This window comes from Biomphalaria glabrata, chromosome 1 (genome assembly GCF_947242115.1).
Source record: "Biomphalaria glabrata chromosome 1, xgBioGlab47.1, whole genome shotgun sequence".
In the NCBI taxonomy this organism is placed as follows: Eukaryota; Metazoa; Mollusca; class Gastropoda; family Planorbidae; genus Biomphalaria; species Biomphalaria glabrata.
In genome coordinates, this window is record NC_074711.1 from 40,781,907 (window position 1) to 40,808,819 (window position 26,913).

Below are 26,913 nucleotides of genomic sequence, written 5' to 3' on the forward strand. Positions count from 1 at the left end.
TGTGGTGTCGCAAACCGGCACCAAACACTGCCTCTTGGCCTATTAAAGAACGGTACATCTGAACTATGACCGATGCTAAGTGAATGATCGTGACATGGAATACGACAAAAAAAAAAACACATGACTTAGTAGAGTGTCCTAGTTTAGTTACACAGTATGGTATATTTGTAGATAAATATAGTGTGTATTGTTCTGAGTGTAGTAGTGACGTAGACAGACGAATGACGTTGCGGGCTAAATGAAGAACAAGATGGCTAGAGCAGGTTGAATAGTGCTAGAGACGGAGCAGTAACGACGGATTAGAAGACGAGACAAACATCCCATTTGTGAATGAATACATCCTTTGAAACAGTAAGAAGTATTAACGTCGTCTGTCTTGTTAATTGTAATGTCCCTTGGCTAGTTTAGACTAGTTGGTGAAATAATATCGGTTTTGCACAGCACACACGATCCTAGCCAGAACACTAGATAGAGTCCTCCTTTAAGTTAAGACCCAGTCCGTGCCACTGAACGATATCCCATCTCTTCCTTGGCCTGGAGAAATGAAAACATTTTGACGTCATTAAAAAAAAAGCCAGCTCTGAGTATGTGATGATTTCCATGATATTTCCATTTACTTTTAATTTTACTGTTGAAATTACGTCAAGGTTACTGTTACTGCTAGAATGACCTTATAGCCGTCATCACTGAGGCACAATTAACGCACTATAGAGGGTAGAGGTTTGGTGAACTATTAATGTATGCAGGCAGAAATGGGCGATTGTATTAGCTGACTAGTTGTTAACTAAAAACAAAAAGATACAACACTAGATTGAAAAACAAATCTGTGCTGAAATACAATAAACAATCAAAAGAATTTCATTAAGAAATGTTTAACAAAGCAACGTATTGATCTCGAGGCCTTCGCTAGCTACAGAAACAATTTAACAACAAACACAAACTTCGAATGAAAACGCTTTTGTTCGATGCTGAAAAACAATTGAAACAAGAATAGTCCCATGCAGAATTAAAAGGGCAGGAAATCGAAAAGGCAGGACGAATTGTTTGCATTGTCAACTCTACAATCCTACTTCACGCTGTAGGCCTAACGAATTAGGTGTATACGTTAAAAAAGAAAATACTTGTATAAGAAAACAATGTGTCCGAGAAGGAAGAGGCCCTGCACCAACGCACTCTCCAATGATCCCGAAAAAGTGTTTTACTTTTAATTTGCAAACGTTTTGAATCTGTATTTCGCCCACTGACCTAACAAAGAGGGCACCACAAATTGTAAGAACAATAACAACAAAAGACAACTTTTACATTGAACTTAGAATTAGCCTTCTCCCTTTAAGCCACTTGAGTATGATCCACATAGCCAACGAAATCTGACGGAAGTCGCACCGTGTTTTCAATCCTTTTCAAGATGATAGCACTTGCCATCTCAAGGTCTAGAACACAGTGCCCTCATTCATTCAGATAAACTTCAAACGATGCTCCTTGGAAAAAGTGAGGACATTCATTGCCAATGTTTACAGGGAAAACCCTCGCTACTGTCTGCCCAGTGTGCCAACTCTCTTGAAAAACAACTACGGTGTCCTAGTGCAGTGATTTCAAGATCTATCTATCTATCTATCTATCTATCTATCTATCTATCTATCTATCTATCTATCTATCTATCTATCTATCTATCTATCTATCTATCTATCTATCTTATCTATCTATCTATCTATCTAGAGAGAGAGAGAGAGAGAGAGAGAGAGAGAAAGGAAGAGAGAGAGCGAGAGAGACAGAGGAAGAGAGAGAGAGAGAGAGAAAAAGAGAGAAAGAGGGACAGAGAGAAAAAAACGAGAGGGAGAGAGAGAGAGCCTAAGACATTCTCCATTCACATTTCCTCTATAAAATAGCCTTCCTAAGATTTCGATGGTCTAATAGTTAGTAACACTGAAGTTATAAATTGTCTGTAAAAACAAAATGCAAGCCTACGTGTCATGTTGACAACAACGTTCTGAGACTGTTTTTGGATCAATAATTTCATCTCGAACAGATGACAGAAATTTAGCGGATTAATTTGTCCTAGAATGTATCTCTAAATCCTTTAAGATCTTCCACAGAAGTGTCAGGGCAAGGGCCGGGAGGGTGACCTGGTTCAAATGTAGGGAATCGAAGTTGATCTAACTTTTTTTTTTTGTTATTTGATGATTGATATTTAAAGTATTCTGGGATATAAAAAAGAAAACATTTGGAGCGCCGCTAGAATTGTCAGTGGGGGTCCAATATGTAGTCTTTAACGCCCCATAACTACCCCATTTACCCTCCCTTTCGCGACGCCTAATTAGACACCGCTCTTCGTGCTCTATGGGGTTGTAAACTTTGTATTCTTTTTAATGCAAATAAAACATGATATATTGTACATAGAGAACATGTCAAGTATATAGACCTAGAACACGTACAACAGAACACATAGAACATATACAGCATAAAGATCACTTAAAACAGAACACATAGAACATATACAGCATATAGATCACGTACAACAGAACACATAGAACATATACAGCATATAGATCATTAAAACAGAACACATAGAACATATACAGCATATAGATCACGTACAACACAACACATAGAACATATACAGCATATAGATCACTTAAAACAGAACACATAGAACATATACAGCATATAGATCACGTACAACAGAACACATAGAACATATACAGCATATAGATCACGTACAACAGAACACACAGAACATATACAGCATATAGATCACGTACAACAGAACACACAGAACATATACAGCATATAGATCACTTAAAACAGAACACATAGAACATATACAGCATATAGATCACGTACAACAGAACACATAGAACATATACAGCATATAGATCACGTACAACAGAACACATAGAACATATACAGCATATAGATCACTTAAAACAGAACACATAGAACATATACAGCATATAGATCACGTACAACAGAAACAAAGATAGACAAATACAACATATAGATTTGGTAGAAGAGCCTAGCCGAAACGTCTTCTCCGAGCTGGCAAGATAAGATTAACTCACAAGAAATGTAGGGAAAAAAACAGACACTTTGACTTTATTTTAATTATTATAGGCTATCTGAGACGCAGATTTCAACAAACAGACTTTTGTTTTTAAGTTGTTTCTTTAAATAAAACACACGCTCTTCATTCGTTGATCTTTTGCTTCTTTCATCCAAGCTCTCAGCTCTCAATCTACCAGGTGATACAGTTTTGCTTTAGTTCAGTGTTTCCCAAACTGTTTCCATAACGGAACACTTGGCACATTCGGAGAATTCAGTGGAACACTGTTTATGTTTTTTAGGATGGATTTTTTTCTATTAGTTAAAATTAAAAATAGCAATTTATAAATATATTCATGACTTTTATGGTATTATATCCTGAAAGAGAATAAGTTCTTGATATCAGGCATGATATCAGCAGTCTGAATTCCAACATCTGATGTGGCGTCATTTGGCCTTTTTCTATACTTTTGACTTTGTTGCAACATAAAAATAAAAAGAACAACTTGTTTCAGACAAATAGCCTTGACCTTAGAGACTGTAGGACAGCGGTTCTCAACCTTCTATGCTCGGCGACCCCTTTTTACAATCCCCCACTCTTCCGCAACCCCCCGCACACACACACATATACAGCAATAGAAGATTAGACAATAACAATCCTTATTTTCGATGGTCTTTGACGACCCCTGGCAAATCGTCAATCGACCCCCAAGGGGGTCGCGACCCACAGGTTGAGAACCCCTGCTGTAGGAACTGAAGTACAATAACGAGCAGCTTGTTTTTAAAGATTGTGTAACTCTTCAGACAATCTCAACCAGAAATCATTTTTTTTTATCTTTGTTTCAAATTAGAGTTAGAATCTATATCAGTTCAAAGTCTGTGTTATAGAATTAATTTTGTTAACAAGAAAAACAAATAAAAATATTTTTTTATTTCTGCATTTACCTAGAGATTAATTAACGTGCAAGCCTACTAATTATTATTCCAGTAGTTCATGGAACACACAGTCAGGCCTCATGGAACACACAGTCAGGCCTCATGGAACATACAGTCAGGCCTCATGGAACACACAATCAGGCCTCATGGAACATACAGTCAGGCCTCATGGAACATACAGTCAGGCCTCATGGAACATACAGTCAGGCCTCATGGAACACACATTCAGGCCTCATGGAACACACAGTCAGGCCTCATGGAACACACATTCAGGTCTCATGGAACACACATTCAGGCCTCATGGAACATACAGTCAGGCCTCATGGAACACACATTCAGGCCTCATGGAACACACAGTCAGGCCTCATGGAACACACATTCAGGCCTCATGGAACACACAGTCAGGCCTCATGGAACACACATTCAGGCCTCATGGAACACACAGTCAGGCCTCATGGAACACACATTCAGGCCTCATGGAACACACAGTCAGGCCTCATGGAACACAGTCAGGCCTCATGGAACACACATTCAGGCCTCATGGAACACACATTCAGGCCTCATGGAACACACAGTCAGGCCTCATGGAACACGCATTCAGGCCTAATGGGGGGGGGGGTTCAAACTCAAAATTATTCAGCTTTTACCACCATTTCAGTCAAGTAAAATTTTTTCCTTTCTCAAGATACCAAATAAAATAAATAATTACCAATAGTTAATTAACTAATTCTTTTATTATTATTATTATTATCGATTCTTGTGTTGTCAGGTAAAAGAAATAATTGTTCAAAATTTCAGCTTGATCCGAGATTGGGTGTCGAAGAAATAACATGTACAAACTTTTTACCAGACAGACAGTGAGCTGATATAAGCTTTGTGAAAATAAAGAAGAAAAAAAAAACAAGTAAAAAAAAAGTTGGTATCGCATCCTCAAGTTAAGAAAACATATTGTTAATAACAACATTTTCAAGCTATTTCTTTTAGCCTATTCGTTGTGCATCTCTTTTCTTTACACTATTCAATCCAGATATCCAGACGAGCTGATCTACCTACGATAAGTTATGTACTTTTCTATAGAAACATGTTATTAGCAGACGTAGTCTGGATTAGTAAAAGGTTGTTTGAGAAAGGGTGAGGAAACATAAAAAAAAGTGTTTAACATAAATACAATATTCGTCCCAATAGCTTGTCTCCCCTCCTACCCCAATGATTGTCCACAACTTGAGTTTACCGACACTCCTGAAGAAAAAGATCTACTGTTTACTAACACGGTAGGCCAGTAAAGCGTGGATCAAACATTCAGACAGGTCACGCCAGGTGAAACTTTTTTTTTCAAAAGTTGTTGACCCGTGACACAGTGTAATCACGTGTCAGACAGAACGAGGGGGGGGGGGCTACAACAACAATAACAAAGAAACTCACCAACGTCTCTATCACGTGACAGAACACCGCCGATATAACACAGGATCAAACAGACAACACCGTTCAATGCTGGCATCTTTCAGTATAGAATCAAAAATTCACTTTGGCCTAATTAAGGTTTGAAATAAACACGCCTGTAGTCTTTGTGTCCTCACATTTGAATTCATCCGCGTTACAGAGTGTCACCACTCACCTTTAAAGCACACATTATCAAGTTTATCGTTACATTAGATCTGGATTACACATTGATAGAAAGTAAATCCCAAGTGTTAAACACATTCGTCAATGGAGAACAAACAATGAAGATATTCGAACTAATGATAAAAATAATAATCGTCAAAAGCAGTTAAGATTTAAAGCAGTGGTCAGTGAAGCTGTTCTCGCTGTTGACTAGGTTTGTACTATGTTCGGCACGCGCTTTCTTTTTTTCTCTCCCCTATAGCGTGGCTTTATGTTATTGAGACTTTGGGTGTTGAATCTTTGTGCCGAGAGCGTGGGGGCTCACAGCTGCTGTTTCGTTCGTTACGCGCTGCTAAACACTGCGACTCGCCGGCAGACTTGTCGGTGTGATTGGACAGTTTCTTTGTGTGATTGTCTATATATAGTGTGTGTGTGTGTGATGGACATGAGGGGAGGGTGCTTACAGGTAAGATGTCGCAACGTATTACAAACTAATGTCTTGAGTTACTGACCAGAGCCACTCAATGGTAGGTTCTACCATCATTTTCATGAAAGAAAAAGTGAGGAGTAAAGAGAAATGGGAGAATTGAGAGAGAGAGAGAGAAAGAAAGAGTAAAAGAACAAGAGAGAGTGGAATATATATATATATATATATATATATATATATATATATATATATATATATATATATAAATATATCGACAAAATTAGAGAGAGAGGGTAAAGAGTATTCTTTAATGATACTTCTAGTGATCTTTAATTTAACTTATTTTCCCCCTGATGTCCACGAGAAAACAAAGGAGGGGTGAGACGGACCACAAATGGACAGGACAAGAAGAATGTAGATCTAATGGGAAGATCAACACAGGTGAACATAAAGAGATGTAGGGTGCCTCACATTTTCATTTTTGTTTCAAACTGAAAGTGAAGGGTTGTAGCTCAAACACATAGACTAGCTATGATCAAAACTTCAACCACGAGTTTTAAGGTTTTCACAGTCCAATGGATTAATGGTATAGCGAGTGGTATAAGAGCACAGTAATAGGCCTACTTAATGGTATAGCGAGTGGTATAAGAGCACAGTAATAGGCCTACTTAATGGTATAGCGAGTGGTATAAGAGCACAGTAATAGGCCTACTTAATGGTATAGCGAGTGGTATAAGAGCACAGTAATAGGCCTAGTTAATGGTATAGCGAGTGGTATAAGAGCACAGTAATAGGCCTAGTTAATGGTATAGCGAGTGGTATAAGAGCACAGTAATAGGCCTAGTTAATGGTATAGCGAGTGGTATAAGAGCACAGTAATAGGCCTAGTTAATGGTATAGCGAGTGGTATAAGAGCACAGTAATAGGCCTACTTAAACTACTTTCATTCCACTCCAACACCATTTCTTACTCTTATATTACACTCTCCTACTCTGTAGCTAGCAGTAGCGTAGCCAGGTGCCAGTGGGCCAGGAATCAAGAATAGGACCCCCCCCCCCCAATTCAGTTCGAGTTATTCTATGTACATATGCAAAAAGGGAATACCAGGTACTACCAACAAGTATTGGCGCCATTGCACGCAATTCAGTTACGATTTCAAACTAGTAATAGAATAAATAGTTGATCTTAGTTTGATACATTTTACAATTATTACAATCAAAATTTGTTTATTTTTCTAAATAAGGGCTCCTAATGGTCACGGGCGCAATGAATCCCTTATCGCCATGGTTGCTACGCCACTGTTTTTACGAGTTTTGGGTCTAAAAGTAATTAAAAAACATGAAATTAAAAACAAAAACACCAGAACTTAAATCTTGATTTGTTTTCGAAAACGTGTGCGTTGCTTATGAGACGAAGGTCTCTGGATTCCCGATAAAGCCTGACGAAGAGACCTGTGGATCTACCTGTCATCTTTATCAAAGTCTCAGGGAGTGTTGTGCCAGGCTTTCTTCTCAGGGAGTGCTGTGCCAGGCTTTCTTCTCAGGGAGTGTTGTGCCAGGCTTTCTTCTCAGGGAGTGTTGTGCCAGGCTTTCTTCTCAGGGAGTGCTGTGCCAGGCTTTCTTCTCAGGGAGTGCTGTGCCAGGCTTTCTTCTCAGGGAGTGCTGTGCCAGGCTAGTCTTTTAGTTACATTCTTAAGATCCTTCATTCTCTCTAGTGCCATGGGAGTGTCACAGCCTGGTTCTTGTTATAGGCGTGATGACGCGAATGTCTCTGTGCGTTGTAGATACCTCTTCTGGTACTACTATAATGTTCTCTGACTTGTTAACTAAATACTTTCTCACACGCACTAGATTTGCAGGTGCGTGAGAACACTAACATACTGGACTCTCCGACCACAACATTTAGAATCATTAATAAACGCTCTTGTAGCAGACATGAATTTTATTGACACAATAATATATCACAAAAGATATTGGCGACTTCAGCCATCACACAAATTATATGTCCAGAGAAATATATTCTGAATACAAATCAATTATAATAACTTGAGTACATGTACATTACTCCACTGTAAAAGATATCCATAGCACTCCTCTCTCTACGGGAGTCTGAAATTAATTGAGGTGTTCACCTCGTGGTCAGTTACTTGACCAAACAAGATCTCGTGCTGACCGCACGGAATAGTTAAGTGACTACTAGTCACCAAATGTTGCAAGGGTTCTAAAACTGGTATATGACAGGGAGTGATATTTTGTTCGTGTGGGTCATCATTTGCCGAACAGGATCTCGGGTCTTAACAGTCATAGAATGTCTGGAAATGTTTTTTTTTTTTTTAATTATGTGCCGTCATACATCGTTCAAGAGAATCATAATCTTCGTTGCTATATATATTCATTCAGCAATGCCATTACCAGAGACAGGGCCAGCCTTGGGCATAGGAAAAATAGGCAGCGGTCTAGGGCCTCTGATTGATGGGGGCCTCTCAGCAGAGCTCTAAGGCTCCATGTCTACTACTCTAGCTCTAAGTCTCTTTCAAATTTCAAACATAGCAGATCTCTATGTCTCCATGCCCACTAGTCTAGCTCTGGGCTCTAGATCATACAAGAACGTTTTTTTTTTAAAATAAATTGCGTAATTTTCTACAGTATCAATTTTATATTTTCGATTTGCATCGATTTTATATTCATTTGGGAACACCAAATTCACCTCGCCTTGTTCTTCAAATGACCTAAGTCCGGCCTTGTCAGAGACCAATTAAGATATTAGCATAATAAGAGTTTAATCTTGGTGTCAAAGGTTATACGTCATTTCACTTTCTCCTGAACATGGCTGAGTTCACAAAGTTCTGGCTGGTACCGGCATCTGACGTCTGCCAAGGCCGCCACGAAGGTCACGCTTCCTTAGGGTAAAACAAACACGTCGGTGTGGATGTCATACATGAATAATTCTTAATGATTATGTGAGTGTCAGTTTGTGTGTGCATGTACCTGTGTATGTGTGGAGAGAGAGAGAGAGAGAAAGATGCAATTTTGTAGAGTTGTAGATGATAGCAAGACACTTAATTATAAACTCGTTTCAAGATTTATGTTAAGCCTACTATACGCCACATTCTGCCCAAAAGCGAATGCGAGCAGACGTATTGGCCTGCCCCTTGACATCCCCAGAGTTCAGTCCCAGGACTATTGAGTTACATGTATAGCTTTGCGTTTCCATCGAATCCTTTGGGTACGAGATACAGATGTATTCAAGTCCTCACACCCCTCCTCCAAATCAAGGGTGATGTTCTCTTTCATTTGTCGAATTATCGTTCTTGTTGTCAGGTTTCGTATGTGTAGATCCTGGGACGTCCTCGTTTTGTGTCTGCGTACACTCAATGGTCAATAGTGTACAATGGCCACTGTATTATATCGTGCAATGGTAACTCGAGATTCACAATGTGTGTTGATTCAGAACTTTGTGGAATTCGGTGGAAGAAAGGAAAGAAACAAATACTGTCATTCCAATGTGCATTCCAAGTCTAAGGTTAATTGAGATATTTGGTAGTTAGGCATCTCGAGGAAACAGAGAACAGAGGCCACAAACTAATTGCATGTCTTGTTTATTACATTCATCGCAAAGGTTCGTGGGAATGGTAAATTTAGAGTATGGCATGCAGATCGTGCTTGGAACCAATCCAAAAGACTCTCACCTTAAAAAATGTAGAGTTATCTTTTTTTTTTGTATGTCCTCATGAAAAAAGAAAAAGAAAACACTTTTTTTTTATCTCGTGGTTAACGTAACTGCTGCTTAAAATTGTTTCGCCCCCCCCCTTCTTTTTGGCTCAATTGTGATCTTATAATTATATTCGTAAAATACGCTGACTAATTTATATAGACCTATCTCTATGTATTAAGAGATCTCAGATCAACTGAAGGATGGATTCACAAGAAATTTCATAAACAGGTTAATTTTGCATCTTATTTATAGGTGCTTGCTAAGAAACGGTTTTGACACATTCGCGAAAAAAACAAAACAACAAACAACTACAACGCAAACTTATATTTTATTTTCGGTATTTCAGTCTATATATAAAGGTAGGCCTATATATACAAAATTGTATGACAATAAAATAACATCAATAATCCATTGGTTCTAATTTTAACTCGCCATTGTGTACACCTTAAAAGAGCTAATTAATATTATTTTCCCTTGAGAACATGTTTGTGTATATATATATATGTATGAAAGTGTAGAAAATAAAAACAATATAAAATGTAAATTCCGTAGAATTAGATAATAAAAAAGAGGGGCAGGTCTGAGAGACAACGCATATTATATGCATTATAAACAAAAAGGTGGGGGCATAATGCATATGGAAATGATTAGGAATAGATTTATTTTAAACATCATATTTCATTATTGTTTTATCTTGTAAATTTTAAAATATCTTCTATCGATAGGCCTACATTATGTTCAACCTAGATTTAGATATAAATACTTCATGGGAAATTAGATTTCGATTGCAACTCATAAACAAACAATATATAAAAATCCTTTATTAAAAAAAAAACAACAACAAAGCTTTTATATAAATAATGTAAAAGTTGGTTTTTTTTTTTGTTTTTTTTATATCAAACAAATGACCAATGATTAATTGTCTGATTGGTTATATTTTTAAACAGTTGATATCGTGTTTTGTTAGGTACCGGTTTAAAGTTTCAACTGATCCGAGAATGGGTATTATATATGGTAGTAATAACGTGTACAATTATTTAAAAGGACAAAACCCGACATATCCAGCCATATCTGTGAATACTGAAGAATTAATTTCCCTTGTTGGTAGTCCTATTAAACAAAATAATTAATAACCAGTAATTAATTGACTTTTGTAAAAAAAAAAAAAAATCATGTATTGTCTTCGCCAATTAATAATTGTGTAAAGTTTCAACTTGATTCAAGAATGGGTGTGGGAGAAATAACATTCTCAAACTTTTTACCAGAGAGACAGATAGTTGATAAAAGCTTTGTAAAAAAAATAAAAAAATAATAATACTTGTATAGATTATATTAGTCGTCCCGTCTAAGTTTTACTTGTTTTTCAACTGTCATTTTTTCTATGGCAAATGCATTAAAAAGTTGGATCTCGCAAGTAGATGTCTATAAGGTCTATAGACTCAATATCCAAATATATTATAGATATAATAGAATAGAGCTAATTAAGTACGCCAAGTCCCACATACATTTCTGTCACACTCACAGTACTCAAGATTAATTTTTACTGGTCTAGATCTAGATCAAGATCTAAGTATTAGATCTGGTCATTCTGGTCCGTCACTGTGACTTGCGTTAGGCCCTCGTTTAAATTTAAAGTCACTTACTTATATATATAGGCTAGGGACTTACTGACAGTCCTTACTATATTAGTAGACTATATAATATTAGTATATAGACTCTAGACTAGATCTATATACTATATACTCTATCATAGTATTCATACGTGTTAAAATTTTACTGCACATTAATTATGTTCGTTATTCTGAAGACAGCGAAGATACACAACCTAAGCCAAATGTTTACCAACAGTGGCAACAGACTGAACAGACTTAACTCTTTAATTGGTCTGAGTCTGAGGAAATGGCATATATCTACTAGATCTAGTTCTAATTATTATAATTATTGTTTACAAGGTACCAGTAGCACAACATTTATTAACTCATTTGATCTAGATTATTAAGTAGATAGTAGATTCTAGATTATGTAGACTCAGACTAAGACATTATTTACATGTAGATCTAACTAAAGCTATAGTCAACATGCCATACGAGTCATAGTCATAGACATATTAATTAAATATTATACTAATACATATAATATATTATAATATTATGGATCTATAATATAATGTTACCCAGAAAGAATCACGAATCTAGACTAATAATTTAGATTAAAAAGCAAATATTATTAGTAATGATTTTACTATAAAGCTGGTCTTGATTTACCTTAGTCACAAAGACAAAGTATTTTTTTTTCGTTTTGAAGCTGAGCATCATTTTTTAAAAATTGTTTAAATGTGGGATTCACTAGATCTATTTGTTTTACTTGCTTTAGATGTTCCTTCAGAATTGAAGATTATTACATCCTAGCTCAAACCTCCTGTGGCACAGGGATGGGGTGACGGGCAGTGTTTAAACAAAGCCCAGGACCATAGAGATCAGAGTCCAGAGCGCATACTACATGACCAGGCAGCCATCCAATCCAATACTCAGAAAGACACTAAGATAAAGGCACATTTCTTATTCCATATTATATGCTAGGACAAATTTATACAAGTGCTCCTTCTTCCCTTGTGCTATTAGAGTATGGAATTGAAAAACATAGATATATATAGTAAAAAAGTAAAACGGCTGAATTATATTGGAATGACATTAAATATACTATTTTAAAAGAAATAGTTCTAACTATTAAATAACAAATTCATTAAATAGCTTCATAAATGTTCTGATAATTTTGTTGACGTTGCCAATATGGTATGAAACTATCTTAATCTTTTTGAATCTAAATATAACTTAACAACTTACTTACTAAAAAGTAAATTTTTTTATCAATATGCTTTTCATTTATTTTTCAGAAGCAAGAAGAAATTTTAAGTATTATACAAAAGCTACCAAGAAACAGGAAACCATTTCAGCCCCAGAGGAAATAAAACCACCATTGAATGGTGTCAGAATACTGGATATGTCTCGGTATTTGTAAAAAAATTGTGTCCATAATTCACTTTCGTTTGTTTTGTTTTATATATTTCCTTAGTGCCTTTGGAAATAAAGATTATTACATCCTACCCTAAAGCTTCTCCATTGGTGTATAATGAGCTGTAGATGTCAGGAGAATGCGTTTCTGCAATGAAGAATGCAATAAAACGCTTTTGGCGTCGGGGCTAATTCTAGGTGTAAATTATACAATTAAACCATTATAATTTAATCTTCTGAAATTGTAAAATATACAAAAAAAACTGGAATTCTCCTAAAATTATTATTAAAATCTCCTGAAAAAATAGACAAGATTGTAATCTTGGGGTGTCTTTCAATATGGAAAAGGCCAATCCTATGCTTGATACACTTTTTTTAGTGTCACCAGTGTTATGGTACAATATGCTCTTTCATCAATTTTGTGAGTAAAGAACTGTATATTTTGTATAAATAAAATACAAGGACGAATTTATTTTCTAGTACAAAATCTTAATTTTCACATATTATCATTATCCCTATCCAGATAGGGCCCTGCGCAATTCGTTTTGCATTGGGCCCCTCGATTGTTAGGACCGCCCTGCTGGTTTGCCATATTTATTTACATCTACTTAAGCTTTTTGTTTTTATGTCTCTTTTTGTGGACTTTATCAGGTTATTTCTATACTTTATTTGTGGAAATCTTTTTAGGCCCACCAAATCCCTAAAATCTGACATAAGTTTCTGATAGACTTTGTACATTTGATTATTTTAAAAACTCTTTTATTTTTAATGATTAATTACTAATTTTTTAAATTATAATATACATGAAACAATCTGATTAGTGTTTTTTATTTTTAAGAGTTTTGGCTGGACCCTACTGTACTATGATTCTTGGTGATATGGGAGCAGAAGTAATAAAAGTTGAACGTCCTGGTAAATATTACACTCTTATTCAATAATTACACTCATAAACCTGTAGCACTGAATTATATTCTAAGCATCTATGTATCTTTTTTTTAATCTGCCCTCGGAAAGGGAAAAGCTGCTATTAGTTTTGTGTGGTGTTTCTGTTTGTTTGTCATATTTAGCTATCAAAAACTAGAAAAGATATTGAAAATCTGATTTCATGATTATAGATCTTGCAAAGTTAAATGAAAGGCTACTTTTTTTTTCCTCTGAAAGTGTACTGTTTTGCTTTAAAAATGAAATATAATATGTAAACTGTTTATTGACAACAAGCAATATATATATATATATATATATAAAATCCTTTAAAAAAAACAAAGGGCAAAACTCCCCACTTACAACTATACATCTAAATAATGTAGAATTTTTTCCCCCTTATTTGAAATCAAACTAAATAATTAATTACCAATAATTGATTGACTAATGGGTTAATTTTTAAATTGATTCATGTTTTGTTAGGTACAGTAAAGAGTTGTGCAAAGTTTCAACTTGATCTGGGAATGGGTGTGGGAGAAATATTGTGTTCAAACCTTTTACCAGTTGATATAAGCTTTGTAAAAATACATCAGTTTTAAATCTTTTTACTATTAATAACAAAAATAGGAAAAGTTATTATTTTATATATTTTATAACATTTATGCATACAATTTTGGAAAAATATATATATATATATATATTATTATGTGAAGTTGAACGAGCTACAAAAATCTATTGAAAACATTTACTTTTGATTAAAAAAAAGCAATTAATTTTATTTGTACATAGCAGTCAGATTTTTTAAAACAGTTTTAAATATGCTGTCTTTTAGTGTTACTTGTAATTGTTGCATTGCATACTGCTGATCCCTTAACCCATTAGACATTTCATCAAAGAGGACTTCTTTCAAAGACCATGAAAGGAGAGATTGGACATTCACTAATCCCTATGTTCATCGTTCAACAATCAATTAAATGATCTTATCTGATAGGCTAACACTGATCCATATCTTCATAATAATAAGTTCATTGAATGCTTTGAATATTGGTAATGTAAAAATAATAATAAAAATAACAAGGTCAGCCTAAGAAACAGGGTAATCAGTTTGCCTTGCATACATCTGTTAGGCTGCCTGGTTGTGGGGTTTGCATGCTGGAATGTTGTTCAGACTTATTGATGGTCCCGGGTTCAAACCCTGCCTGCTCCCATCCCCTGTCGTCCTGCAGGAGGTTTGGATTAAGAAGTAAATTATCTTTATCTCTGAAGGAACTTTCAAAATATGTAAAACATTTTACAAACAAAAATTTAAATTTTACAAACATCTGTTTTGTATAGGGTGAGGTTGGATTTTTGTTGTTGATAGTTTGTATTATATAGCCTCTCAGATAATTCTAAAAATATTTAAACCTGTTTTACCTGCCTTGCTTACCAAGCAAATGACCCATGAGTCAACCTTTGAGAGCTGCCTCTGAGTTTGTGTGAAAACATGAACTCTCTTTGTAATCTTGTTCTATTATGAAATTGGAATGTTATTTACTAATAAAAAGTTCTTTGTTTCGTAGATGTTGGGGATGACACAAGAGCATGGGGACCCCCTTTTGTTGCTTCAGAAAGTTGCTACTTCTTGTGTGTTAATCGCAATAAAAAGGTCTCTGTTGAAACAGAAAGATTTAATAAAGTTACAATTAGATATGTGAATCTTTAAATATTAAACAATTGATTAAATTTTCTAATTTGTCGTTTCAGAGTATAACTGTTGACCTGAAGAAACCACAAGGAGTAAAGCTGATCAAAGAAGTTAGTAAAAATTTAAAAATATTTTCATTTTAATTATATTTTTATTACCACCACAATTTAGATGTATTTCCTTTTAGATCTTAAGAATTTTAAACAAAGATTTATTTGTAATATATAGTTTGTCTTAAATTAAGTGTGCTGTTTTTGTTCAGCCCATGTTAGATATGAAAATTTTTTGTTTTTTATATTTCTTCTCACATTTCTATTATTTTATTCAGTTGGCAGCCATCAGTGATGTTTTGGTTGAAAACTACATACCTGGGAAACTCTCTGAAATGGGATTAGGTTACCCTGAACTCAGTGCTGAATTTCCTCATCTTGTTTATTGCTCAATCACAGGTAATACAATAGGTGTCTACATTTATATCTTATTTTCAAAGGAAGACAATCTTAGCTTATTTTAAAAACCCCCTTATATTTCTAGTCTTGAATTGCCAGAACAAACATTTATTCCAAATGATATGAGATAATTAAATAGTGGTAAATCATGTTGAAAAAGTTTTATAGTGCCATTTTTTTTTTAAATACTTTTATGAAGGTTATGGTCAGACTGGGGAGTATGCCTCTAGAGCTGGTTATGATGTCATAGTGTCTGGGCTGGGAGGCCTGATGAACATAACTGGACCTGCGGTATGAAAGTTAGTTAACTGAAGTAGATGTGAATCTGTAGGGACATTTTCTTTGCAAACATTTAGAAAAAAAATGAAGTAAAGTTTCCTTTTCAGACCTTGCGATCTATGGGCAGATGATGTAAAGGTAATCTGTTTCTGAGGTATAAGTTAGCAAGGGTGTCATGTGCCAACTGACTGTACTTTTTCCCAACTTATGTCAGGTACCCATTAGAGAATTCAGAATTTTAAAACATTAGTCATCACCGGGATTCAAACCTAAGGTCCCTTGGTTTAGAGGCCAAGTGCTTTACCACTCCCCTTTGCAGACATTTAGTTAATTAAATTAACTCAGCATGCTAGACATAAAGGGAAAAGCATAGGCTGAATGTATTCAAAATATTTTGTCAGTAAAGAATTATATTGGTATCACCCCGAGACCATGCTAAACTAAAAAGAAGACTGACTTGTCTATTTCTTTATTTTTTCCCCATACTCTTTGAACTAGCTCTTGCCTAATTGTGCCTTTGGTACCATTAAAACATTTGATTAAAAATTTAAAAAATCATAAGATAAGAGTTGGTTTAAAATCTGTCAACTGGGCTGTAAGTAATAAATAAAATACATCAAGCAAATAGATTTATTTGATAAAACTTGTTGATTACTTGTAAGTAGAAGCCAAAGGTCTATACATATATTAAAACTTTTATTTTTACAAATAAAACTATTTCTGAAAAGTATACTGACGTATGACTAGCACTGAGAATTATTTATACAGATTTTCATCAAGATTTGTAAAAAGTTTTTATAAGTCAATAAAATACACCTAGACTAACTTTACTTTGTAATAATATGTAAAGAATCACCCGATAAATGAGTAAATGATATGTTGGGCATATACAGATTTTTTGGATAAGATGGTTGAGATGTCTTACAGAGGTTCCTAATTTGACTCTTGGTGGAAATATGAAGTTAAACTTTAAAATTTAAAAAACTTAGTTCATCTGCTTAAAGTTTCATATTTGTCAGGGAGAGTCAAGATCAATGGTGTTGTTTTTTCATTAGGATGGTGACCCATGTAAAGTTGGTGTTGCTTTAACAGATCTATCAACTGGGCTGTATGGTGTGAGTGCAATATTGGCTTCTCTCTTGTCAAGACAACAAACTGGAAGAGGACAACATTTGGATTGTAATCTTCTGTCGACTAATGTTAGTCATTGTTGTTACAGATTCTGTTTAGGATCATTCTAAACAATAGTCATTGTTTTTAAATAATTTTGTTCTTTAAAGGGAAACTCCCATGTTTTTTCAAATTTGAGTTATTGACATATTTAAATTCTGCGTTAAAAGTTGTAATGGTAAACATTTTACCATTTTGTTTTTAAATGCTTAGAAACATTTATATTTAATAAATTAGTCAGTAAATTCTTGACATCTCTTGTTTTTAGCTCAGTCAAACGCCACTTCCTTCAATAATACTCAAACAGAAACTATATTTAACCAATTGTATCGCTTTATTCTTACAGTAGCTGTTAAGCTTAGTGTAGGCCTAGTCCAGAGCTATGGTACAGTTATATATATATAGAGAGAGATCTAAAAGCATTAGGATAACTAACTCGAGAAAAATAGTAACATTTTCATCTAAGCCCCTCCCTGTCCTAAAAAGTAAATAGATCATTTGTCTGACTGATTCTAACAAACTGGTCATTGTAAGGCTAGTCTAGACTACATGTAGTCGGTCTTGACAAGACAACCAAGCGATAGTGTTTGTTTGTGTTGAGTGGTCAGGCGAGAAAATACACACTGCCGTGGTTAGTCATGCATGTAAATCTACTTTCAACACGCATTTTTTTCTTACAAAAAAGGGAGAGTGATCCTTAAAGGATTACGGGCATGACATGGCCTAAATTGTGCTGATGTGCCTAAACTCAAAACTCAAACTCAAACAAGATCTAAAGCTAACTGCATAGACGAAAATATATTTCTTTTACGAAAATGTTAACTTTACTGTATGGTCTCCTGTTATACAATTAGTCATAGATTAAAATAATAGGTTAGTGTGATGTCACATAGAAACCCGGTGAAAATCTGATCATTTTGGATGCGCAGGAAAACATCATTTACTAAGTTATTATTATAATTGCAAATTTAAAAAAAAGAATAGTATATTCATTATCAAAACACATATTAATATAAAAAATTGTCAAAACCATCAGAGTTTCCCTTTAATGACTAAAGTGGTTAAGTATGGCGAAACTAATTTATGCTTAGTTTGAAGCATACTATTGGGTAGCAGTTTTAAAAGTGTATGTCTATAAAAAAAATCAGAAACCATCCAGCTCTAAAAGAATATTTAAGTAAACAGTGAAACTGTCAGGTCATTGACCAACTAATATGGCTTTATTTACGGATTTGAACATTGCCTATACATTTTTCTTTAAGATCGTTGCACACAACTGTAAACTTAGGTTATATTTAGGGTTTCTTTTTTCACGTTGTGGCATGCCAGAGATAGTTCTATGAAACACTAATAGTTTCTGAACCACTCCAATATAATCATTGTCTGAAATTACCCATTGATTGAACAAATACACTTTATGGGGGTTATTGTTGTTTCATTGTAATACTTGGGGAAATTATATATTTTTCTTTTTAACTTGTCTTCAGGTGACATCATTAGTGAATATTGCTTCTAATTTTTTAAATACTGGTCAAGAAGGACAACGCTATGGGACAGCTCATCCCAGTATTGTCCCTTATCAGGTCAGTTTTGTCATTTAGTTGTAGTGTTTATGCATTATTGTTTCAATAAGCGTTTATGAAAAACAAACTTTGTTTTGCAGGCATTCAAAACATCTGATGGATTTATTATTGTGGGAGCTGGCAATGATAGCCAGTTTAAAATATTAGCACAAGTAAGTCCAAGCCTTTGATATGATTCAAATTACTCTTAAATTTCTTTTGTATGGGAATAAAATAAAATGCTCTGATAAATTTATAATATATATTGGCTGTGTGAAGCGTCTAGTGTGGTAGCTTAACTTGTTTCCACCGCTGGCTAGCATCTGTGAAAGGGGAGCAATTTTGTAAGTCTCTCTTGCCAGTACATAGCCTCTCCACAGCAAGTCCTATGCAGTACCTCCTGGAAACTGAGGCTGCGAAGCCTCAGGCTAAACTGCAAGGGTCTCGGAGGAGGCTTGGCCCCAAGATGTGAGGCAGGCATGGCCCGTTGGCGTGCTGACACGCCCTGTTGCCCACAAACCAAACCCCTAGCTATAGGTCAATAGCCCCACTGCCTTGTGCGTGTGTCCCTGTAAGGTCTAAGGCTAAGGGAGTAAACCTAACAGAAAATCCGGTCCTGGAGCCCCGTAGGCGGGTGGACAGTAGTAAGACTACTGCTCTCTGGCAAACTCCTGCAGCCACCTGTCCCCAAATTGTGATGGCTCGCCATCCCTTTGGACCCGGTCAGTATGGAAGAGAGGCGTTTGCTGACGTGTGGGCAGCCCAGCACTCGCAAATTTACTGCCCAGGCTTTCCCCCAGCAATGGAGAGGTCACTCCATCTCTGACAGTAATGTCTTTGAAAAAAAAAACACGGAGAGTGGTAGTTACCGGTGATAAGTTCCTAGCTGATTGGCGTAAGCTGGAACGCCAGGGACCACTCTTGACGGTAGGAGGGGCTTTTTAGCCTCACTGGATAGCTACTGCCTGCCTTAAGCCGAGCAGCCCTCGGACAATAAAGTGCTATCCCGCCACAGCTTGCCGCACCACTGGGTGCTTGGTGCAAAGACAAAAGCAAGCTGCTCACCCACACCTGCAAATAAAATCAAAAGAAAACCCTCAACATTAATGCGTTTAGCAAGCTGGAACATACGGACAATGTGTCCTGGCTTCAATACTGACCCTGAACTCATCACCGACATGCGACAAACAGCTATCATCGACAGTGGAAGTAGTGAAAGTCAACGAATCACTCCTGCTCCCTGAACTCTATACTCTCCTCTGCCGCTGTTGGGAAACAGGTCATGTCCCACAGGACATGCGTGACGCAACTATAGTCACAATATACAAGAACAAAGGGGATCGGAGTGACTGCAACAACTATAGGGGTATCTCGCTCCTCAGTATAGTGGGCAAAATCTTTGCTAGAGTGGCACTATCCAGGCTGCAAGTGATAGCTTCTAGAGTCTACCCAGAGTCTCAGTGTGGATTCAGGAGCGGTAGATCCACTATAGACATGATATCTTCTCTACGACTACTGCAGGAGAAATTCAGAGAGAGAGACAGACCCCTTTACTGTAATAGACTAAAACAACACGAGCTTCAATGAACACAATGATTTTATTCGTCCTTATTTATGCTCTCTACTCCAGCCACTTCTTCTCTATACTCTGACTTCATTTTACACACAGTCCCTGACACACTGCTGTTCACTCAAGCATGAACACTCAAGGTCCACTGGTCATTTCATACACAGGCACACACACTGCACTACCAGCCACGCAAAACACTTACACTTACTATCACATCTCCCTCCTTAAAAGCTTTGAGATATCAATTGACTATACAAATGATTTCTGTCTCACTATAAACAACTGAATACATGTTTAACACACAGAATGTTCAATTGTTAATATTATCAATAGTAACAATATAAATTATAAAATGTGTAGTAAAAAACAACAACAACAGTCTAGGTTTACAAATAGACATTAATTATATACAAATTGCATAATAATAAAAAGATATACATGTATCTAATTATCTGCGTCAGGGTAACGTACTGGTGGCCGAACTTGCCTACCATATCGAGTTATTACAGGCAGCGGATTGGTAGTGTTTGTCTGTTCCTGTTGCACATTTGTATCGCTCACGTTCTCTGGCTGTGTGGTTTGACCATTAATGACTGTCTCTGGGGTGTCCATTTAAAAAATATCAGGCATGACCCTTGATTTTGTACATGTGTCTCTTAACACCCTTCTATTTCTTCGGTAAGTTATCCCATTCAGTGTTTTTACCCAGTATGATCTCGGGGTCTCTGCTTCTGAGATGACCACTGCTGGTTCCCATAAATTGCCAGGCTTCTTTTGCATCCACACTTTGCTCCCAGGCTGAATGTGTGGTCGCTCGGTGCGCCTCGCTGTTTTGTTGTAATATTTTGCTTGATTACTTTTTCTTGTTTTCCAAGCATTTTCTTTTTTGTCTGGGATTTGAGGTCTGAGATAGGCCTCCGTTGTCGGAAGATTTGTCCTCAGACGGCGGCCCATGAGCAGCCGTGCAGGTGAAGGTCCATCAGGGCATGGAGCATTTCGAAATTGCAAGAGGGCCATATATGGGTCTTGACCCGACGTTCTAGCTTTATTTAGAAGTTGTTTCACTGTTTGTATGGCCCGTTCTGCCATACCATTAGATTGTGGAAATCTGGGGCTAGACATAATGTGCTTAAATCCCCATCTTTTAGAAAATTTCAGAAATTCTTGACAAGCAAATGAGGGTCCATTGTCACTAATTACTTCCCTTGGAATACCATGTCGAGCAAATTGTGATTTCATATGTATGATCACATCTGAAGCCTTTAGTGTTGGGATAAGATTTATCTCAAAAAAATTACTATAGTAATCTACAAGTAGCAAATAGTTTTTACCGAGATACTCAAAATTATCAGCTCCAATTTTTTCCCAAGGAAGTACAGGAGTATCATGTAGTAACAATGGCTCCTTTTGCTGGGACTTCTGGTGTTCGTTACACACTGCACATGTTGATACCATGTCTATAATCTGCTTAGACATTCCAGGCCAGAAGAACACCTCCCACTTCTGACACCATGTAATAGACTAAAACAACACGAGCTTCAATGAACACAATGATTTTATTCGTCCTTATTTATGCTCTCTACTCCAGCCACTTCTTCTCTATACTCTGACTTCATTTTACACACAGTCCCTGACACACTGCTGTTCACTCAAGCATGAACACTCAAGGTCCACTGGTCATTTCATACACAGGCACACACACTGCACTACCAGCCACGCAAAACACATACACTTACTATCACATTACATTGTTTTTGTTGATTTGACTAAAGCTTTTGACATGGTCAGCAGAAGTGGCCTTTTCAAACTCCTGAGGAAAATAGGTTGCCCTCCCAAACTACTGAAGTTAATTGAGTGTTTTCACGAGGAAACTAAATGTACTGTCAAATTCAATGGAGCCCAATCAGCACCTTTTGAGGTTTGCAGTGGTGTCAAGCAGGGATGTGTGCTCGCACCTACTCTGTTTGGCATATTCTTCTCCTGTCTACTGCATTATGCGTACAGCGACATAAACGAAGGTGTGTTTCTCCATACAAGATCCTTTGGAAAACTATTTAATGTATCAAGGCTGCGGGCAAAAACCAAGGTTAGGAAACTACTCGTCAGGGAACTCCTGTATGCTGATGATGCAGCTATTGTGGCTGATTCTGATATTCAGCTACAGTCCATGGTTGACAAACTATCTGCTGCTTGCCAGAAGTTCGGCTTAAACATCAGTCAAAGCAAGACTAAGATACTTGTCCAAAACACAAACACTGCACCTCAAGTAAGCATTAATGGCCAACCACTAGAAATTGTTGATCACTTTTGTTACCTTGGCTCCATCATATCCAACAACACTCTACTGGATAAAGACATAAACAACAGGATAGCCAAGGCAATGGCCACCATGTCACGGTTGCAGAAAAGAGTCTGGGACAACATATTGCTAACTAGCAGTACTAAAGCCCTAGTCTACCGGACCTGTGTGTTGAGCACCTTGCTATACGGAAGTGAAACATGGTCAACCTACTCATGGCAGGAAAAAAAGCTGAATGTCTTCCACCTCCGATGCCTAAGGCGGATCTTTAAAATAAGGTGGCAAGATAAGATAACCAATGAGGAAGTGCTACATAGAGCAGGATGCCAGGACATCCGCTCTGTTATCAGCAGCAGACGCCTTGGCTGGCTTGGCCACGTTCATAGAATGCCAGTAGGTCGACTTCCACAGGACATCCTGTATGGCGATCTAATAGAAGGCAGGAGAGCCGCTGGTCGCCCACTTTTACGTTATACGGATGTATGCAAACGCGACATGAAGCTCATCAAAATTGACACTGGCAACTGGGAAGAGGTGGCACTGGACAGATCCACATGGAGAGAGAGCATAAAGGAAGGGTCACAGATTGCAGATGTCATACACAACAGAAGCAGAAAGAAGGGTGAAAATGCAACGGCGCCTGGTGATTATATATGCCCAACCTGTGATCGCAGCTGTGTATCAAGGATTGGCCTCTTTAGTCACACAAGAAGTTGCAAAGGGAAAAGATCGTCTCTCGAGACGTAAAATGCCACAGAGATTTAATATTAATATTTCTGTTGCATATATTGTGCATCAATATTTTCTATTGAGTGATCCACCACTGTCTATCCATTATGCTTCAGTGTATCTGTTATAGTTTTGTATAAAAGATGTCTACTTGATTTGATATTCTAAAACTTCATAAACAGTGTTTTTGTTTTGTTACTTTTCTGTGACAGTAGATCCTGCTACATTGGTTTATAAATACCTCTCAATGTACATTCACAAAGCCCTTTGTACAAACCTCAGAACTTTTAAACTAATCTTAAGTCTTGGCTTATACCACATTAGATTAATTTTACATGGCAGAGAAACAAGTGCTAGCATTATATCTAATAAATTAAAGACATTATTTCAAAAAGAGAAGAAATGTATATCCTAGGTGTGTATCAATGTGTTTATATTGGCGCATAAGTAAACCATGTCAATGGATGAAAAGAACCAAGAAATAATTTATTAGTAGACTTAACCTTTTTTTGTGGGAATTAAAATTCAAGGGAAACAAATATTTAAAAAAATAATAATAAAGCAAGCAAAGACTTTTAAAAGCTACCATTGTATAATGAGGTATAGATTGTACAAATTTTGTTTCTTTTAGTGTATTGGTCACCCGGCACTGGCTAATGATGAAAGATATGCTACCAACAAAGCACGAGTCAAAAACAGAGATGTTTTACTTCAATTTCTCTTTAAAATGTAAACTTTCAATGCTCAGTTCATTTGAATTAGACCTAATATTAATTATTGTTAAATTAAAATAACTTCTCACCTCTAATTAATGACTATAAAAAGAAGAATATACAAATTTAATTTGCTGTTTTTTTTTTTCATTGATAACACTTTTATATCCTATTCAATTACTGTTTAGAGAAGGTATATTTTACCTGCAATAGTTGTTTTTTTTTTGTTATTGTAATTGCATTATTCTTAGCATGATACTAATGTCTATTGAAACATTTTTGTTTTTTATTGATTGATCAGCTTTGAAGAAAAGTCTTTGTCTGATTGGCTGAAAATATTTGAAAACTCAGGAATTCCTTATGGCCCAATCAATAACATGAAGCAAGTATTCTCTGATCCCCAGGTAAAGTCACTGATTAACCTGCACAACTAGATTTAAGTATTTTGAAACTGGTCAACTATTACATGTGTTGTGTATGTATAGTAGCTTTTAGTAAAATTGTATATGATTTTAAAGAATATTAAAAAAACACTTTAATGTGAACACTGAAGTGATATCTTAGGTTCTACACAATGGTTTAATACAAGAAATCCCACATCCAACGATAGGAAAAGTTCGTGTGGTTGGCCCGGCTGTACGGTATAGTGAGACAAAAACAGTGGAACCCACAGCTCCTCCACTACTTGGACAGCACACACACCATGTACTTAAAGACATCCTAGGTTACAGTGAGGATGCTATTGAGAAGTTAAAGAAACATAAAGTTGTTTAATGTTATCATCCTCTTATCTTGTTCAGGGAAAAAAATGGCAGTGGGTATTTTTATATTAGTTTTTAAAAAAGCAATTTAACGTGATCTGATTTTACAATGATCTGATTTATTTCTCTAATGACTTAATCTAATTCAATTAACTTGCATATTTACTACGGTAGCTTGGTGAAAGATATTTATTGTCCTAGCAATAATCAGAACAGCAGCTGTGATAATCTGCATTTTTTTTAATGCATTAAAATCGTTTTTGTTTTTTTTATCATAAGCTGATTTATTAATCTTTTTTTTTATAATTTATATTGGTTTCTTACAAAATGATGAAGTCCTAGACATAGTCATGTCCCAATGCAGTCATTTCTGTGAGATACATTAGTAAAAACCATTGATGTTACTGGGCTATTCAGGCAGCCTATTAATTAGCCTAGTTCATAAAATTTTGACATAGAGACAAAGGTGGTATTCTGTTTTTGCTGAAGCTCATTAAAAAGTATTTCTCAGAAGGCACTATCAATATTTTATATCTTTGAATTCTTATCTTTGCCTGCCCTAAGTTTTGTAGGACAAATAGGATCTGGGAGTCTTTCATTCTGGAGATGTAGCCTGACCGTTGGAAGTTTCATCTTCCAAGTGTTTACACACTTTGCCTACCAGCTCTTTGTAGAACATCTATGTCACATAAGTTTCCCTGCTGTTTGATGCTAAGAAATGTGCATATAGAAGGGATTGATTTTCCTGGCATGTCATCTATTTATTTTTCATGTCATGTGATAAGTTTATTTGTACACCATAAGAGACATGCTGTAATGCTATTTTTATCTTTATTATTCAGTTTTGTTTGTCTTATTTTTTATTTTGTTTCAAGGCTGATGCAAACATTATGCAAACGGTTATTTGTGTTAATAAGAACCATTTATTGTAAGAGCTCAATCTCTTTGTAGGAAATCCTGGACCCATTGATAGTACTGGACTAGAAATGACAAATTATTTGAGTTTCTAAGCTTCTTTGTAGGCTAAGGTGGTAAACTCTAGCCAGCACTTCAGAGAATTCCAATTAAATGAGATCTTTTTGAAAGTGAAGGAAGGATAGTACTGGTAAGGGACAACACTTTTGATCTGTGCATTTCTCTTTTAAATATTTATGATAGTAACATTTCTAGTAATTTTGCTGGAATGAAAATTGGTCTTGCTTATTTCTTTAAGTTCTTTTGTTTTGTATTTGGTTTAATTTTAGCAAAACATTACTCTGTAATTGAAGGAGTTAATGCAAATAATTTAGTTTGTTAGCTAGCTCTATTTTTGTTAAGTTTTTATTCTCCTTACAATGAGATGTTATTTTCTTGGTTCTGATGAATGACCTTTTGGTTTGTAGTGAATGTAGGGATTATTTTGTTGACATGTTCCTTGGTTTTGTTTTGTTTACATGTTATGTTCTCACTTTTTGTTTTAATTAAGTATTCAGCCTGCCTTTATTATTATTTTTTTTTATTAATGCTTTAATTACTCGAGGTGCTAAACAAGTTTAAACTTGTCATTTTACCCCAGTACTTTAAAATAAAATGGAATTTAAAACATTTTACTGTTAATGCATAAATGCATATATTTCTGATAAATAATATTCGTGGCTATACACATTTAATAGTTTTATACATTGGCCATTGATTTTTGTTATGGGCAAACTATTGACTTGTAATGTGAAATGAATGTATTGTCAATATAGAGTTGTTTCCTGTAATCTTTGTTATTCTACAAATTTAGAGTTTCTTCTTAACGGGCAGTATTGAGATTTCTTAATTTAGTGCCTTTAACCTATACATTTATTATAGTATTTATTGTAGCTAATATAACATGAGGTTGTAACTTATGAAAAATGTTTCTGACACTAATTGATATTAAGAAAAATTATTTTAAAAAATATTTTTTTTTTAGACAAAGCTTATGTTAAGTGTAGTTGTATCAATTAGTTTGGATCAGTCATGTTATTAAATTTATAATTTATCTAAACTAACGATAATAAATCTGTGCCATTGCAAA

The 26,913-nt window shown here is 35.7% G+C and overlaps 2 protein-coding genes across 3 annotated transcripts in view; one reads left to right on the forward strand and one right to left on the reverse strand.

Annotated features, from left to right (window-relative positions):
* Positions 1–5,908, reverse strand: part of LOC106051079 (uncharacterized) — a 42,383-nt gene extending 36,475 nt beyond the window's left edge. The window contains exon 1 of the mRNA XM_013206213.2: positions 5,398–5,908. Within this exon, the coding sequence (XP_013061667.2) occupies positions 5,398–5,473 (76 nt within the window). The 5' untranslated portion in view covers positions 5,474–5,908. The remainder of the gene's footprint in view (positions 1–5,397) is intronic.
* Positions 258–26,913, forward strand: LOC106073146 (succinate--hydroxymethylglutarate CoA-transferase-like). Of its 2 annotated transcripts, none has more exons than XM_056036868.1 (13): positions 258–351; positions 12,612–12,726; positions 13,570–13,641; positions 15,213–15,298; positions 15,397–15,447; positions 15,666–15,786; positions 15,986–16,077; positions 17,121–17,264; positions 18,723–18,818; positions 18,899–18,970; positions 24,027–24,124; positions 24,410–24,512; positions 24,673–26,913. In XM_056036868.1, exons 2-13 carry the CDS (start codon positions 12,699–12,701, stop codon positions 24,880–24,882), a joined length of 1,173 nt encoding a protein of 390 aa, XP_055892843.1. In that variant the 5' UTR covers positions 258–351; positions 12,612–12,698; the 3' UTR covers positions 24,883–26,913. The 2 variants fall into 2 exon arrangements, with proteins under 2 accessions (XP_055892843.1, XP_013089080.2); XM_013233626.2 differs by lacking the exon at positions 258–351 and adding an exon at positions 10,025–11,670 and having other exon boundaries at positions 13,568–13,641.

What these genes read in the sequence shown, in the direction of transcription:
- LOC106073146 (XM_013233626.2), top strand. Translation starts at nt 11,508, where the DNA reads ATGTTCGTTATTCTGAAGACAGCGAAGATACACAACCTAAGCCAAATG. An exon ending in CCAGTATTGTCCCTTATCAG is followed by an intron (nt 18,819 to 18,898) that starts GTCAGTTTTGTC and finishes TTTGTTTTGCAG; the next exon opens with GCATTCAAAACATCTGATGG. An exon ending in AAGTATTCTCTGATCCCCAG is followed by an intron (nt 24,513 to 24,672) that starts GTAAAGTCACTG and finishes GTGATATCTTAG; the next exon opens with GTTCTACACAATGGTTTAAT.